Raw genomic sequence first — 14,854 nt, 5'->3', positions numbered from 1 at the left:
ATCCTCTATCTGACAGTTATCTTATTACCTTTCAGTCGCCTCCTCTACAAGCTAAACATATCCATTCCTTCAAAACATCCACATAGGACTTGGTCTCCAGACCCTTCACTATCTTTGTTGCTCTACTTTGGACACATTCCAGTTTATCAACATCCTTCTTAAACTATGGTGCCGAATACTGAACACAGTTCTCCAAGTGAGCTCTCAGTGAAGCAAAGTGATACTATCACATCACAAGATCTGGACACTATATTTGTTAATGCCACCCAAAATTGCATTTGCCTTTTTAGCTATTGCATCTCACTGGTGACTCATGGTCAGTGTATGATCTACTAAGACCTCTAGATATTGATCACATGCCTTACTGCGAAGACAAGTCTTACCAATCCCACTTTATATGTTTGATTTTTTTTCCGCCTAAACTGAGAGCCAGTTTGGTATAGTGGTTAAGAGCGGAGGACTCTAATCTGGAGAACCGGGTTTGATTCCCCACTTCTTCGCTTGAAGCCAGCTGGGTGACCTTGGATCAGTCACAGCTTCTAGCTCTCTCAGCCCCACCCACCTCACAGGGTGTTTTGTTGTGGAGATAATAGTAACATACTTTGTAAACCGCTCTGAGTGGGTGTTAAGTCCTCCTGAAGGGTGGTATATAAATCAAATGCTATTATTATTATTAAATGAAAAAAATATATTTGTATGTGTTGAAATTCATTTTGTTAGTTTTATCTCAGTTATCCAGCCTGTCAAGATCATCCTGAATCTTGATTCCATCTTCTACTGCATTTGCTTCCTGTCCCAGTTTAGTATGAATTGCAACTTAAAAGAGCATCCCCTCTATTCCATCATTCAAGTAATTTTTAAAGATTTTGAACAACAGAGGGCCCAGGAGAGATCTCTGAGGCTATCCTGCTTGACATTCCTCTCCAAGAAGACGAGGAACCCTTTACAAGCACACTTTTGGTACAATCTCTTACCAAATTGCAAATCCACCAAAGAGCATCATCATCCAAACCACAGTTGTCAAAAAATGATGACAAAAAAGCCTTACTCAAAAGCCTTATTGTAATCAAGAAAAACTATGTCTACAGAATTCCCCTCGCCTGTCAAAGTAGTGACTCGAACTAAAAAGGAGATAAGGTTAGTCTAGCATGACTTGCCCTTGAGAAACACGGGCTGGCTCTTCGTAATCACAGCCCTCTTTTTGAAGTGCTCCAGGAGAGACTCTTTCAGGATTTGTTCTAAAACATTTCCAGGTATGAACGTCAGGCTGAAAGGTCAGGAGATACCTGGATCCTCCTTTTCCCCTCCTGGAAAATGGGGACATGTGCCATCTTCAATCCTCTGGTACCTCACCTGTTCTCCAAGAATTCTCAAAGATGCTCAAAGATTCTAAATAATGGACAGTCTCCAAAATTACACCAGAAAGTTCCATTAGTACGCTTATATGCAATCTGGCCCTGGGGAAATGTTTTCAGTTACGGAAGCTACGTCTTTCCAGATCACCCCAATGGCTTCCCTAGGTTCAACGCCCTTCCTTCATCATATGTTCTCTTTTTGCCAGGATAAGAATAGTTTCCCTGGCAAGAGAAGGCGGAGGCAAACTAGGACCTGAGCAGTTCTGCCCTGACTGTATTACCTGATAAAATCCCACTTTTCTCTTCCTACAGCAGGCCTACCACTTTGAAGGAGGCTCACAGAAAACTCCATCTTTTCAGGCAATATCACTCTGAAGGCTGGTGACCAGAGGGAGACTTTGGGCCAAGCTACAAGTGACGAATGACACTTGAACAGCAAGTGTATTTCTCCCTGTTCACTTGCCCTCCACTCAATCCACTTGCCGTTCAAGTGTCATTTGTCATATGTAGCTTGGCCCTGTGTCTCTGCTCCTCTGTGAATGTTCTGGGGACTCCAGCTGGCCACTCTGGGAAAAGGGGGGCAGGGCTGGATGGACCTCTGGCAGATCTCTTCTTGTATTCCAACACAGAACAGAAGGGCATTCCGGAACAGAACTTTAGATGTGAAGTACGGGGACCCAAGCATAGGACCTTACATCTACAGCACACTGGAGTGGTCTTGGACCAATCACTCTTCCCTAATTTTTCCTACTTTTTAAAAAAAAATTTACAACTTTATTTGAATTTTATAAAACTTTTACATAACGTAACAATAAACATAGAAACAAACTTTTTTTTTTTTAAGTAGGCATTTTCCTAGACCATACATTTTGGTCCAGTTTATATACATAACATATGGATCCCACCTCGTTCAACAGTTGGTTATAACAGTCACTTTTGGGTCTTGTTATGTATTGCTGTTTCATTTGTTAATAAGTGTTCCATAATTGGGAATCATTGTTCTGAAAAGCAAGATTTATATTTTGGATTGTCATAGTGAGCTAAACGATCAGCTATTTTCTCCATTATAAAACAGTCCCAAATTTGGTTGTGCAAGTCGGCGAGTGATGGAGGTGTCATCTGTTTCCGTTTTGATGCAACTACCGACTTTGCTATAGACAAAAGTATCCAAATTAACTTAATCCTGACTTTCGGTATTTCATTTTCTGACCAATGATTTAACAATATAATTTCAGGGTTTAGCGGAATGTCGTAATGTAATTATGGGTTTGATTTCCTTCACTACTGACTCCCAGAATTTCTGAATATGTACACACAGTTTTTCCTACTTCACAGGGTCATTGCACAAGTAAATGGAACGATCTCACCAATTCTGATTTATATTCTTTTTAAGAAGGGCAGGATACGAGGTAAGAATTAACCGAAAACAAGAAATAAAGGGATGGGCCTGTTGTACTGCCCCCAACAGATAATCTGCGCAGGACTCATCACATCCCAGTCCAATCTCCTCTCTCCCAAGGACTTCTGCCAATCAGAAGAGACACTTCTGGTCTAGGGGGACCAATTGGAGCAGCTCCAAGGGGTTTTGGTTCTACCTTTAAGGCCCTAAATGTGGCTGGAGTGCTTCAGGGTCTGCCTCTGGCAAGACTGTACCCCACCAACTCATTAAGGTCCCCCCCAAGCCCCTAAGTAGAGAGATCAACAGTCACCAGAGATGGGGCGTTTTCTGTGGTAGTTCCTCCCTTCTAGAAGCTTGCAAAGAGAACTACTTTGTTTTCTTTCTCACACCTAGTGAAAATGTTTTCTTTCAACCAGGCTTTGGACTAAAGGGTTTCACATCCTGAGGTGTTCTGTAGTCTGATTCTCTCCTGAAGAACGTTCTGATCCTAGTTTAAATTTAGTTATTGATAACTCATGTTATGTTACCTGAACAGTCATTTAAATAAATAAACAAACGTTGAATACAACAGGATTGTGTACACAAATTTCCTCCAAGATTAGGCACCAATAAGCCTACATTTTGTAATCTGTTTTAAACCATTTGAGAAAGCTTTCCTATCTATTCTTGGCTGTTTCCTCTTCAAAAATCTCTCTGTTCTCCAGAGACTGAAGGGTAACCCAAGAAGTTCTATCTGGACACACCAGAAAGATGTCTGCACTACACAAGGAGGTTCATACCTGCTGATTTATCTCTTTCTTCTGGGTCCTGGAAAAATGGATTTCCATTTCCTTGAATGAAGGAAATACAGTCAGAGCTAGGAACCAGAACTCCTGCTTTTGGGAAAAGAAACAGAAAAATTACTGCATGAGAGGGGAATAGGTTAGAGCTTGGATTCAGAAGTCTCCATCTGTCAGGGTCTTCCAGTTCTGGATTCATGTAATGAAGTTATTGAGATCTACCTGGCAGAACCTTACATCATCAGTTGATGCTGCTGGTGGCCAAGATCAGAGGAGGGAGCAGGGCCCTCCAGCACATGGAAGGGAAGCCCTAGCCCAGACAGAGTGACCATGTTACAGTATCTCAGCCCCCTCCAAAGGCAAGCAATATCCAGCACTCCAGTCTGACACCATCTAAGGCGCCTCTGAGGAAGATCCATCAAGGACTCCTCTCTCTTTTAAGAGGTCCAGATTTCTTGTAGGGTGCAGAAAATGTGTTGATCACTCCCTAAAACCTTCAAAACCTAAAGATTCGAAAATTCATTTTAACACTGATTTCCTGTTTGGAAAGTTATCCCACTCTTCCTTGAGGGGGCTCACAACAGCATTTCCTCCAGCCTACCGCCTTTTTGAACGGATGTGCTTCTTGGATTTTCATAGAAACTTGACACACAAGAATTCCGCAGGCAAAACTCTTTTGATACAGACCAGAACTTCACCTGCTAAATTCCAGGTTTTCATGGCTTGCTCTGACACACCCTTTCCTTCATGGGTTGATCATGCCAGAGCTTACACTAGTAGTACAAAATAACACCATCCTATAGATTTATGAAACACAATACAAAGTTTACTTGTAACTGTGCTAAATGTCTAACACACAAATGTAGATCTACAGGCAGATATATGGCCACAAACAAAATATACAGAAGGAATTCTCTCCACAATATCAATCTTCAATTTTTGTATGGATGAAAACAAGACTATGCCCCTCCATTATTGCCATGTGTTTCAATCCCTTCATCAGAATCACATTTCACAAGTTAAAGTGTAACAAATAACAACAAAATCTAGAACAATGTTCTTTACCTACATATAAACAAAAATGACATTTTTAAAGATAACACCACTGTACATAGTAAACCAATGACTTAGCCTGCTTGTAAATGTTTGTTATTTAAAATGCTGGATTCCTTCGCTGCTCTGAAAGGCACATGAGGAGGCCCTATTGAAATCACATATAGTGTTCCTTTTTGTTAGCAAACCAATATTTTTGCTTACACACTAACACTTGGGGAGTCCACTAGATATGCAGAAGTCTTTCATTTGCCTGCGTGTGGAGCCGCCCTATTCACCTATTGAGAGACTCCATTGGAACGGACCTACGAGAGTCCTTCTTAGGAGTGATTTCTGCCTTCAGCAGTTGGGAAGTAAGAGAAAGGGGGCTCTTACCCAAAGAGGCCATATTCTGAAAATTGTCTTCCATGACTTCCTTGTGAAGGCTTCTTTTTTCTGGATCCAGTAGAGCCCACTCCTCCTCAGTGAAATGAACAGACACCTCCTCGAAGGTCACTGGACCCTGAAAAGAGAAGAAACCCCTCTATCCTCTCAAAGAATGGAACAAATCTTCCCCTCATGAGGACAAGCCAAAATGAGTATTGCTTGCAGCACTGAAACTTCCATCAGACCTTTCCATTTTCTTTCTAGTGATCAGCATAGATAGGAAGCAAGACAAAGAGGTGGAGGAGTTCTCTCTGGGTGAGGGAGGGGTGCGTGGTGCACCGAGGGACTCGGGGTCATGAATTGCAATTCCACACTTACCTGATCTGGCCATATAGAAGTTGATGTCTCTCGGCTGCAAACATATGGCAAAGATTTTATTGTTGGTTTCAAGGCCTTGCCTGGAAGAATCAAAAGATAATTGGAAGACACTCAATTTTTTTATTTAGAATTTCAGTTCCTTGAGCGGGGAAAAAAGATTCTCTTGGGTCATGGTCACAACTACCTTCTCTTCTTTACATTGGATAATTGTCTGATTTCAGACATTTTTAAAATCCAGTCTTATCACAGACAAATGTAGGCCTGATTCTCCAATGGTACAGAATACACAGAAGGAAGAACTCTAAATCCATTGATATAATCGCAGCTACCAAACCATATCGATTGGTGGGCCCCTTTTTTAGCACACTTGTTTACTTATATTGATGCAACGGGAAGGATCCCAAATGATTGGGGAATGGCTGTGGTAGTTCCATTTTATAAAAAAGGCAGTAGAAAAGACCCCGCAAATTATAGGCCTATAAGTTTACTAAGTGTCATCAGCAAGCTTTATGCCAAACATCTCCTGGAAAAATTTACATCGTGGTTGGAGCAGGATGATATAATGGTCCAGGAACAAGCTGGGTTTAGGCAGGGTAGATCTACAATGGACCATTGTCTCATACTCCAGCACCTCATTGAAAAATATTCTGGTAAGGGACCATCCTCCCTGTATGCAGCTTTTATTGATCTTAAAGCGGCCTTTGATTCCATCTCCAGATCTATTCTTTGGAACAAATTAGAAGCCTCTACTATAGACAGGAGGCTCTTAGCTCTTATACGTGTTCTTCATGAACAAACCTCATTGAGGGTGAGATGTACTGGTCAGGGACATTTAACAGATAAAATCCCCACTTTTAAAGGAGTTAGGCAGGGGTGTATGTTAGCCCCAGTTCTTTTTAACTTTTATCTCAATGATGTGGTGGACCATCTAAATGGGGCTGATCTCCACTCGCCTAAATTGGCACAGCGTCCCATTTCCATTCTCCTGTACGCGGATGATGCGGTCATTTTCTCTAGAACTCCTATTGGTTTAAGGAGAACACTCAAGAGATTTGCCAGTTATTGTAATACCTACAAACTGGACATTAATTATCAAAAGACGAAGGTGATGGCCTTCGGTAAGAGACCTCGAAGTAGAAATTGGAGTATAAATGGCCATATTCTTGAGCAGGTTACTCATTATCGTTATCTCGGAATGATTATCCAAGCTTCAGGATCCAAGGTCGCGCATAGTCATGCATCAGCATGTGTGGGAGATAGATCTGCTCAAAGTATACTGAAGTTCTTCCGCACTTCAGGGGGATATTTTGTGCCGGCAGCCTTAAAATTGTTTAGGGCCAAATCACTAACTCAGATGTTATACGGGTCACTTCTTGGACCACCAACTTCTTGTTTTGCACCTTTAGAGTTAGTTCAATCGAAATTTTTGAGAGCGGTCCTTCAAGTTCCAAAGTGTGTTTCTAATGCAATGGTTCGCCTTGAGACTGGCATGCAGAAAGTTGAAGCAAAGATCACCCTGCATTCCATCTTCCTATGGATAAGGATAAATTTAAATCCTTGTGGTTTATTACCCCTAATCTTAACTGATGATTTTCAGTCCAAGTGGATGATTGCCACTAGACAGAAAATCAGGGCAATAGGATTTTCCCCTCAAGTACTTCTCATGATGGGAAGCGATCAAGCAAGGCAAATGGTTAGGCAAAGGATAGATGATATTGAACGACAATCCGACTTACAAGGCACTCCTGCTTTTATAGCTCCTCCTAGTAACAGATATATTTCTGCACCTGCTTCTTATTTATCCATTCTGGAGGTAAATAATCTCAGGAGAGCGCTTACTTTGGCCAGATGTTCTGCCTTACCCTCTGCTGTTCTGGATGGCAGATTTAACAAGATTCCTTGGAATGAGAGACTATGTCCTTGCATACTTGGGGAGGTCGAAACCCAGGAACATGTTTTCCTGAGATGCCCTTTCTATAAGGAAGCACGTATGAGATTTATTATTCCCTTTCTGGATGGTATCTCTGAACATTCGGATAAGAAAAAATTAGAGAAACTGCTGTCAAACTCCGATTTTACTGTATTACACCAGATAGCGAAATTTTGTGCTCTGGTCGTTAAAGCCCATTAGAGCCTAGGCCTCCATTTCAGTTGCTTGCTTAGAACTATGCTGACTTCCTGGTTTTTACAAATTTTGATAGATATTAGGAAATTATGTTTTTAAATTGTATATACTTATATGCTTCATGTTTCAAATGGTTGTAAAATGTGCACTTAAATTTTATGGTTAACGTACTGGCCAAGTGCTGTAATAATAAATTACTACTACTACAAACTCAAGAATTTCTTTGCATGTGGAGAAGAAAGGCACATATGGAAGAAGGCAGACTTGCTATTGGCAAAATACCACTTCCCAGTTCATTGGGAGGTGCTTCTTCTGTTCATTTCCTGGGGCAGGTCATCCATCAGAGTGACCAAGGCTGTTTCAGTTCCATGACCAGGCCTAAAACCAGACTGGAAAGGATCTAAACCATTTCCCTCATCCAGGAAAGCTTGAATTTGTCTAGCTGCCACCTGTTCAGTTACCTCACTCAAGAAAGGAATATTTCAGACTTGTCAATTGAGGTGTCCTGTGTAGTCTTCTTTAGACGTGGCGCAACACAGTCTGTTTCGAGGCTGGGGGGACCTCCCCGTCGCACAAGGAGGCATTTCCTCCCTTTCAGACCAAGCCAACCAGGCCCCCCCTGGCAGATTACATTAGCCAGGAAGGAAAGGCCATATAAGCATGTCATAAGCCTCAAGACCCCAAGGATCCTGTCCACATCCTCAGACTAAATACACTAAGAAGTTCCCCAAAGAGCCCAACGAGTCTCCACCCGGCACCATCTGACCCTGTCACTGCTGATGCAGAGCCCAAGTCAGAACTGGGTCAGCGCTGAGCAAAAAGGGTCAGAGTGGGCCACTGAGGCCTCGACTTCCTCTTTCATCCAGATCCCAACAGGCCCCTGACCACCCAGATCAGCTCCGCTGGCCTACACTGTGAAGAAGAAAGGGTGGCTTAGAAGTGATCTTTGCCACCATCACTTCCACGGAGTAGGCTTTAAAGGGAGCTTTTGCCGTCTCCCCTGCCGTCTCCCTTGTCTTTTAATCTCTGGAGCCCCTCAACAAACCAAGCTGCTCTTTCATGTCGCCTAGGAGCAGACAAGTCAATTCCCCAGGTCATTTTGTCATTCCAGCCAGGGTGTAGACAGATGCGCCAAGTATATTGGCAGGAAAATCCCCCAGTCCTATCTGAACATCAGTTGGACCCATCAGGCTGTGGAGGCAGATCACCTTAAGTGATCCCCCTCCACTGCGCAGTCCTGTCATCCTAAATCCGAGCAAGTAGCAACCTGTCCATGAGAATGGGACCATCTTCAATCCCCCATCCTTCACAGCACCTACCTCCTGCTCATCATATCAAGAGTGTGTCCTGGGCAGGATGTGGGGCCTGTTATTACTGGAGACAGGCCCAGGGTTATCATGGAGGCCTAAAATCCTGAACTGAAGCCTCTGCAAGGAGGTTGAACTCCACCATAACAACGGTTACTATGGCATAAGATCTCCTCAAGGCTTATAGTTTTCTTCCTCTTCATATCAGCCCCACACACTATCTTCCCAATTTTTAACATTAATTTACATAAATTATCATTTCTTTCCATGCCGAGCCAGCTTTGTCCTGAACTGATGACAACAGAGGTGAAGTAGACCGGAAATGTTTTTATCATCTTTTCTCCCATACGTTTAGTAGATTCTCATGGTTCAAATATAAATCCGTATCATTTTTCTTGATCCACAAACACAAACCTACTGGCATTTTTACCAAGCAATTACCCAACTGGCTATCTATGCTACCTTTGCACAAATATAATATACTGGGTATATAGGGTATGTCCTAAACGATTATTCCAAGTGACTTCTGCTGATTTTATATTGATTCTAGGTTCTTACTTCCCTAAAAGGATTTTTCTAATCTGAGAAGTTCGGGTGGGCATCTTTCCCACACTAGATAGAGGTCAGAGGAATAAAAGAAGCCCACCCGCACTCAAAGAGGCCATCCAATGGATACGGCAGCCCTTTTGATCTTACCCTGAAAATCTGCTCCGGGGTGACACATGATTCTTTTCTGCACCTGAAAGAGAAGTGGGGATCCCACAAAGGGGAAAGCGTTGAGAAAAGCAACAGGAAAAACATGAGGGGGGGGGTCCTAAAAAAGTTGAGGCCATCTGTATGGATTTCAAGGACATCCCTGATCATATCCTGTGCCCCACATACTGCCTAGAGGAATCCCCCTTACCTCCAGGTCCTGATTTTCATCATCTAATCCGCTCAGGAGGAAGCCTTCAGCCAGGGCCACCGCCTGGGAACTGCTCTCTGGTGCACATTCCCTGACCCAGCCCTCCATCTCTGGGGGCAAGATGGACAGGAACTGCTCCAGGATCACCAGGTCCAGGATCTCCTTCTTGCTGTGCCTTTCTGGCTTCAGCCACTGGAGGCAAAGGCGGTGGAGTCGGCTGCAGACCTTTCGGGGCCCTTCGGACTCCTGGTAACGGAAGTGCCGGAATTTCTGGAGCAGTGCCTCTGAAGGGGGAAAATCCTCTCCCAGGCTCTTCTGTATGGTTCCTCCCAACAGTTCCCTTGTGCTCCCAGCCTCAGTGGCATCAGGGCCTTTCCTTGCTTCTAGACCGACTGGGCGCAGCTCTCCCCTCATCCTTCCTTCTCCTCCAAACAGTTTCCACCTGGATCGCCTTCCTCCTCTGTCAGATTCTTCTACCTAGGCAGGTGCTGGACATACACACACACATGTAGGGAGAGAGAGAAGCAAGGAGAATGATGTCATCTGCTTTGGGCTCCCATTATACACACACACACACAAATAATATAATATATATAAAAATATATATAATATATAATAATATAAATAATGTTATATATGGATACCTGCATCTAAAGAGGTGACCAGTGACTCATGAAAGCTAATGGAATACCCCAGAATCAGTGATATTTAAGCAAGCAGAAAGGATCCACTCTGCTTAATAACAGCATCCAGGGCTTTTTTTCAGCTGGAACGTGGTGGAACGGAGTTCCGGAACCTCTTGAAAATGGTCACATGGCTGGTGGCCCCGCCCCCTGATCTCCAGGCAGAGGGGAGTTTAGATTGCCCTCCGTGCCGCTGGAGTGGTGCGGAGGGCAATCTAAACTCCCTTCTGCCTGGAGATCAGGGGGCGGGGCCACCAGCCATGTGACCATTTTCTTCGAGGTCAACCCACTGAGTTCCACTACCTTTTTTCCTGGAAAAAAAGCCCTGACAGCATCTAATATACTAACAGGCAAGTGGCCTGGACGCTTGCTCCTGTTCAAAAGCAGCCCCCTCCCACAAAAGCCAGTGTAGTGTATTGGCCAGAGTTTCAAAGTAGGATCTGGGAGACTCCACCACTCTTCTGTAGAAGCTCACTGGATCACATTGATCCAGTCACACACTACAGCCTACGTTACCTTGCAGGATTGTTGTGAAGTTAAAATGGAGGCAAGGAGAAAGATGTCAGCTGCTTTGGCCTCCCTTTGAGTAGAAATGCAATATATAAAAGAAGTAAATAAATAATAAATATATAGAAAGAGATGATAACATAGATGAAAGTGAGTTTTTAGTGGCTGTGAAGGAGAGAAGAATGTAGGGAAAGGAGTGCGCATGAAAGCTGCCAGGAGGAGGGAAAGAGGAAATAGTGTCAAGAAGAGGATACAGGGAACATAAAATGGGAAAGGTGATGAAGGGAGCAGAGAAATGTGGATGGGAAAGAGAGAAGGAAACTGGAAAGGGGGAGAAGCTATGGGGGGCAAAAAAGGGAAAGAGAATATGTTGGAGGAGGGGGAAATGAGATGCCCTCTGAAAGTCCTTGCTTAACCCCACTTGTTGCTAAATGTTAAACTAAAGATTCCGGCAGTATTCAGATACCAGAGAACATTAGGTGGGACCAGGAGTGGTGTGCATATTTACAAAATGGTTGAGAAGTGAGAATGACTGAATTAGGAGCAGAAGGGAGCAACTGAGAGTCCCAGAGATGCTAGATCTCTCAAATCATACTGTAGACAACTGGAGAAGATTTCAGGAGCAGTGTGGCTTGTCCATAGAAGTTGCCAGAGCCATGGAGGAGCCAGAGATGAGGAAGGGGGCTCTAATTCATAAGCTTGCAGGGTCCCAAACCACCGATTTCATTCATAAAATTCAACTAACTGTGCAGACAAGAACTCTAAATATGCTAACAAGTTGGAAGAGTTTTATATGCTGGCTAAAAATGAGGTTTTTGACGTGTACCTTTTAAAGTAAGGAATTAATCTGTAAATACTATCTTGATAGATTGTTTTCAGTCTACAAAGCGCTATTTGTTATCATTCAAGGATCTATGTTTTTATACTCTGGATGGGGTTTTCTTATGCTGGGTTTTTAACTAATTTTTTATGTTTTCTTTACAATGTGCTTCTTCAGCTGCCTCAGTCAGGGTCTCTGGAGAGGCAGCACAAAAATCCCCTAAAGAAATAAATATCTTTGTCATACAAGGAAGCAAAGCCAGACCAAGATCTTGGTGTCTCATCTGAGAAACCCAAGTTGGACATGTGACTTCACAGGGCTTGTTGACTAGTTAAGAAAGGATTAGATTGTCCGAAGGGGCCGTGATTTGAAGAGGAGAGGTGGATTTCTAGGAGCCACAGATCTTCCATTAGCAAAGACAACTGAAGAGTGCTGGGCTGCAGAAGTCACCTGGATGACTGCAGATTTTCAGGCAAGGAAATTTGTGCTGAGTCTGTGGGCAGAATTGTGCCTTCAGTAAGCCATAACAGCATGAAGAGGGGAACACTCCAAAAGTATAAGTGTCCTAAACCAGAAAAGCAAGAAGATGGGTCCCCGAACAAGCTGCCCCCAGCCACTCTCCGTGGTTTCCTTGTGAGGAAACCATCAAACCAGAGAATCCCTATTCCCTTTAGTGAAGCAAGGGGAGGGCTGAATCGCGGGGTTTAAAAGATGTCCGGAGATGCCCCCCTCATTGCAAAAAGAACTCAGTTCCACCGCCAGGGAAGAGCAGCTTCCAGAGAGCAAGTAGGAAAGCCCTGGAGGTGAACGGAGCCCTCTGGTTACTAATGCCAAAAGCAGGCAGGCATTTTGCAAAGGAAATATTTGTCCATTGCTTACCTCTTTTTAAAAAGTCCTCCGTGTTTGCCTCCTCTCCTCTTCCCCTCTCAACAAAGGAAGTGACTGCAGCAAGTCAGGTGGCCGTCTCCCTTCAAGCCTCTCTAGGAATGGTTGTGTGATTCTTTATCATAAAGAGTGGGGTTTCCCCCCTTGAGCTTTGTGTATGTGAAAATACCTTGAAAGAGATCATCGTATTTGAAACCTCCAAGCTTAAGAACGATGCACACACACACCCCCCATGGGAGGGAAAATACAAGCACTCCACAGGTTCTATTAGTCATTCAGAGTAAGTGTTGCCGATCCTGAAATTATGACTATTGTCTGTTCAAAATTTATTTTAATACATCGTTTTTGCTAACCATGTTAGCCCAAGCAACACATATTTGTTAAAATAAATATTAAACTGCAACACATATTTATTAAAATAAATATTAAACTGAAAATAGTCATAATTTCAGGATGTTATGCATAGGATGGGCAGCAGGAAGCCAGAGTGATTTTGAAAGGGATTTTGAAAGGGAAAGAGCAGCGATTCTCCTCTCCCAGCCCCCTCTCCTGCTATAACAGGTAAATGGCTTTTTCCATATTGCCAGGGAGGGGCTGAGAGAATCTGGCTTTCTTAAACTTAGAAACAAATGCAGGTGCCTTTTACTGAATTAGACCAGAGGCTTGAAGTGAGGCAGCCACCTGAGAGCCAAGCAACAAGTGACGCCTTACACAGGTTGGACACTTGTCAGCTTCCCTCAAGTTTTGATGGGAAATGTAGGCATCCTGGTTTCGCAGCGTGGCTCTCCATTACAGCTGCAAGACCAGGATGCCTACATCCAAACTTGAGGGAAGCTGTCGGCTTATCTCAAGTTTTTATGGGAAATGTAGGCGTCCTGGTCTTACAGCTTGGCTCTCCATTTAATTGAAGTTTACAGAAACCCCCCCCCACACACACACACAGACACAGTGGAGGGGAAGGGGGGGTCGCCCAGCAAGAGTCCGATGCCTGCACTCCCCTCCCAACCGCATGTTCTCCCTCCCATAGACTGCCACTCTAAACTTCAATTAAATGGAGAGCCAAGCTGCGAGACCAGGACGCCTACATTTCCCATCAAATCTTGAGGGAAACTGAGAGCCAAGCTACAAGTGACACCTAACACAGGTTGGACACTTGTCAGCTTCATGGCGGTGAAACAAATTATTTGCCTGTCTCCTTGTAGAGTTGCTGGGGTCTTGTGCCCCTAGGCTTTCTTCCTGACACCTGTAAAAAAGAACATAAGTACCTTTAATAAGAAAATAATTCTATGACTTTATATGTAGGACTTGTACTCCAATTACCTTGTACACCTTGTACTCCATTACCTTGGTTGGTTGTATTGGTCGCCGCTGTCTGTTCTGATTGTATTACTATGGTACTGTAGCATGTTGCTCTTTAACTGACTACATTTGTAGTTACTGTTTCAATAACACTTTATACTAATTTTTCACTGTGTTGCCTTCATACATATTGCTTCTTTTGAACAGGAGCAAGCAGCCAACCCTGGGTGAGTCATGAACGTTATGTGGTATCAAGTGGATTGATGGTTGCTTCTGGGTTTGGCCCCAATTAATCCTCCATGAGAGGCCAAGACAATCCCAGAAAGATCCCCCCCGCATCTGCATTTTACTGATAGAAATGATGCCTCAAATACTGTGACCAGTCATAGTTGCCTAGTAACAGCCACCAAAGACATCTGGTTAAAGTTATAATCACTCCTTTTACCATTTATGGTTTTTAAAAACCCCGAAAGGTCTGCAGCGAACTCTGCCTTTGCCTCCAGTGGCTGAAGTCAGAAAAGCACAGCAAGAAGGAGATCCTGGACCTGGTGATCCTGGACCAGTTCCTGGCCAACCTGCCTCCAGAGATGGAGAGCTGGGTCAGGGAATGTGGGCTAGAGAGCAGTTCCCAGGTCAGGGAATGTGGGCCGGAGAGCAGTTCCCAGGCAGTGGCCCTGGCAGAAGGGTTCCTCTTGAGCCACGCAGATGACAAGAATCCAGGCCAGGAGGTAAGAGGCATTCCTCTAGGTAGTATGTGGGGCACAAGATATGATCAGGGATACCTTCAAAATCCATTCAGATGGCCCCAATTTTTTTAGATTTAGGCCCCCCCCCCAATGTCTTAACCCTGTTCCTTTTCTCAACAGTTTCCCCTTTGTGGGATCCCCACTTCTGTTTCAGGTGCAGGAAAGGATCAACTATTGCCACAGAGCAGCTTTTCTAGGTAAGATCAAAAGGGTTCTCCTACCCACTCAATGGCATCTTTGAGTTTAGG

General features: G+C 43.8%; 1 protein-coding gene across 1 annotated transcript in view; it reads right to left on the bottom strand.

Annotated features, from left to right (window-relative positions):
• The window catches only part of LOC129324287 (zinc finger protein 345-like), a 28,765-nt gene extending 16,179 nt beyond the window's left edge, over window positions 1-12,586 (bottom strand). Inside the window, exons 1-6 of the mRNA XM_054971456.1 lie at window positions 12,556-12,586; window positions 9,667-10,154; window positions 9,459-9,501; window positions 5,331-5,410; window positions 4,962-5,088; window positions 3,534-3,626 (exon numbers count right to left, since the gene is read on the bottom strand). Of these exons, the coding sequence (XP_054827431.1) occupies window positions 3,534-3,626; window positions 4,962-5,088; window positions 5,331-5,410; window positions 9,459-9,501; window positions 9,667-10,080 (757 nt within the window). The 5' untranslated portion in view covers window positions 10,081-10,154; window positions 12,556-12,586. The remainder of the gene's footprint in view (window positions 1-3,533; window positions 3,627-4,961; window positions 5,089-5,330; window positions 5,411-9,458; window positions 9,502-9,666; window positions 10,155-12,555) is intronic.
• Window positions 12,587-14,854: the final 2,268 nt, after the last annotated feature.

Source organism: Eublepharis macularius, chromosome 2 (assembly GCF_028583425.1).
Source record: "Eublepharis macularius isolate TG4126 chromosome 2, MPM_Emac_v1.0, whole genome shotgun sequence".
In the NCBI taxonomy this organism is placed as follows: Eukaryota; Metazoa; Chordata; class Lepidosauria; order Squamata; family Eublepharidae; genus Eublepharis; species Eublepharis macularius.
Note: the sequence above shows the minus strand (reverse complement) of the source record. Positions and strands in the feature narration are given on the sequence as shown.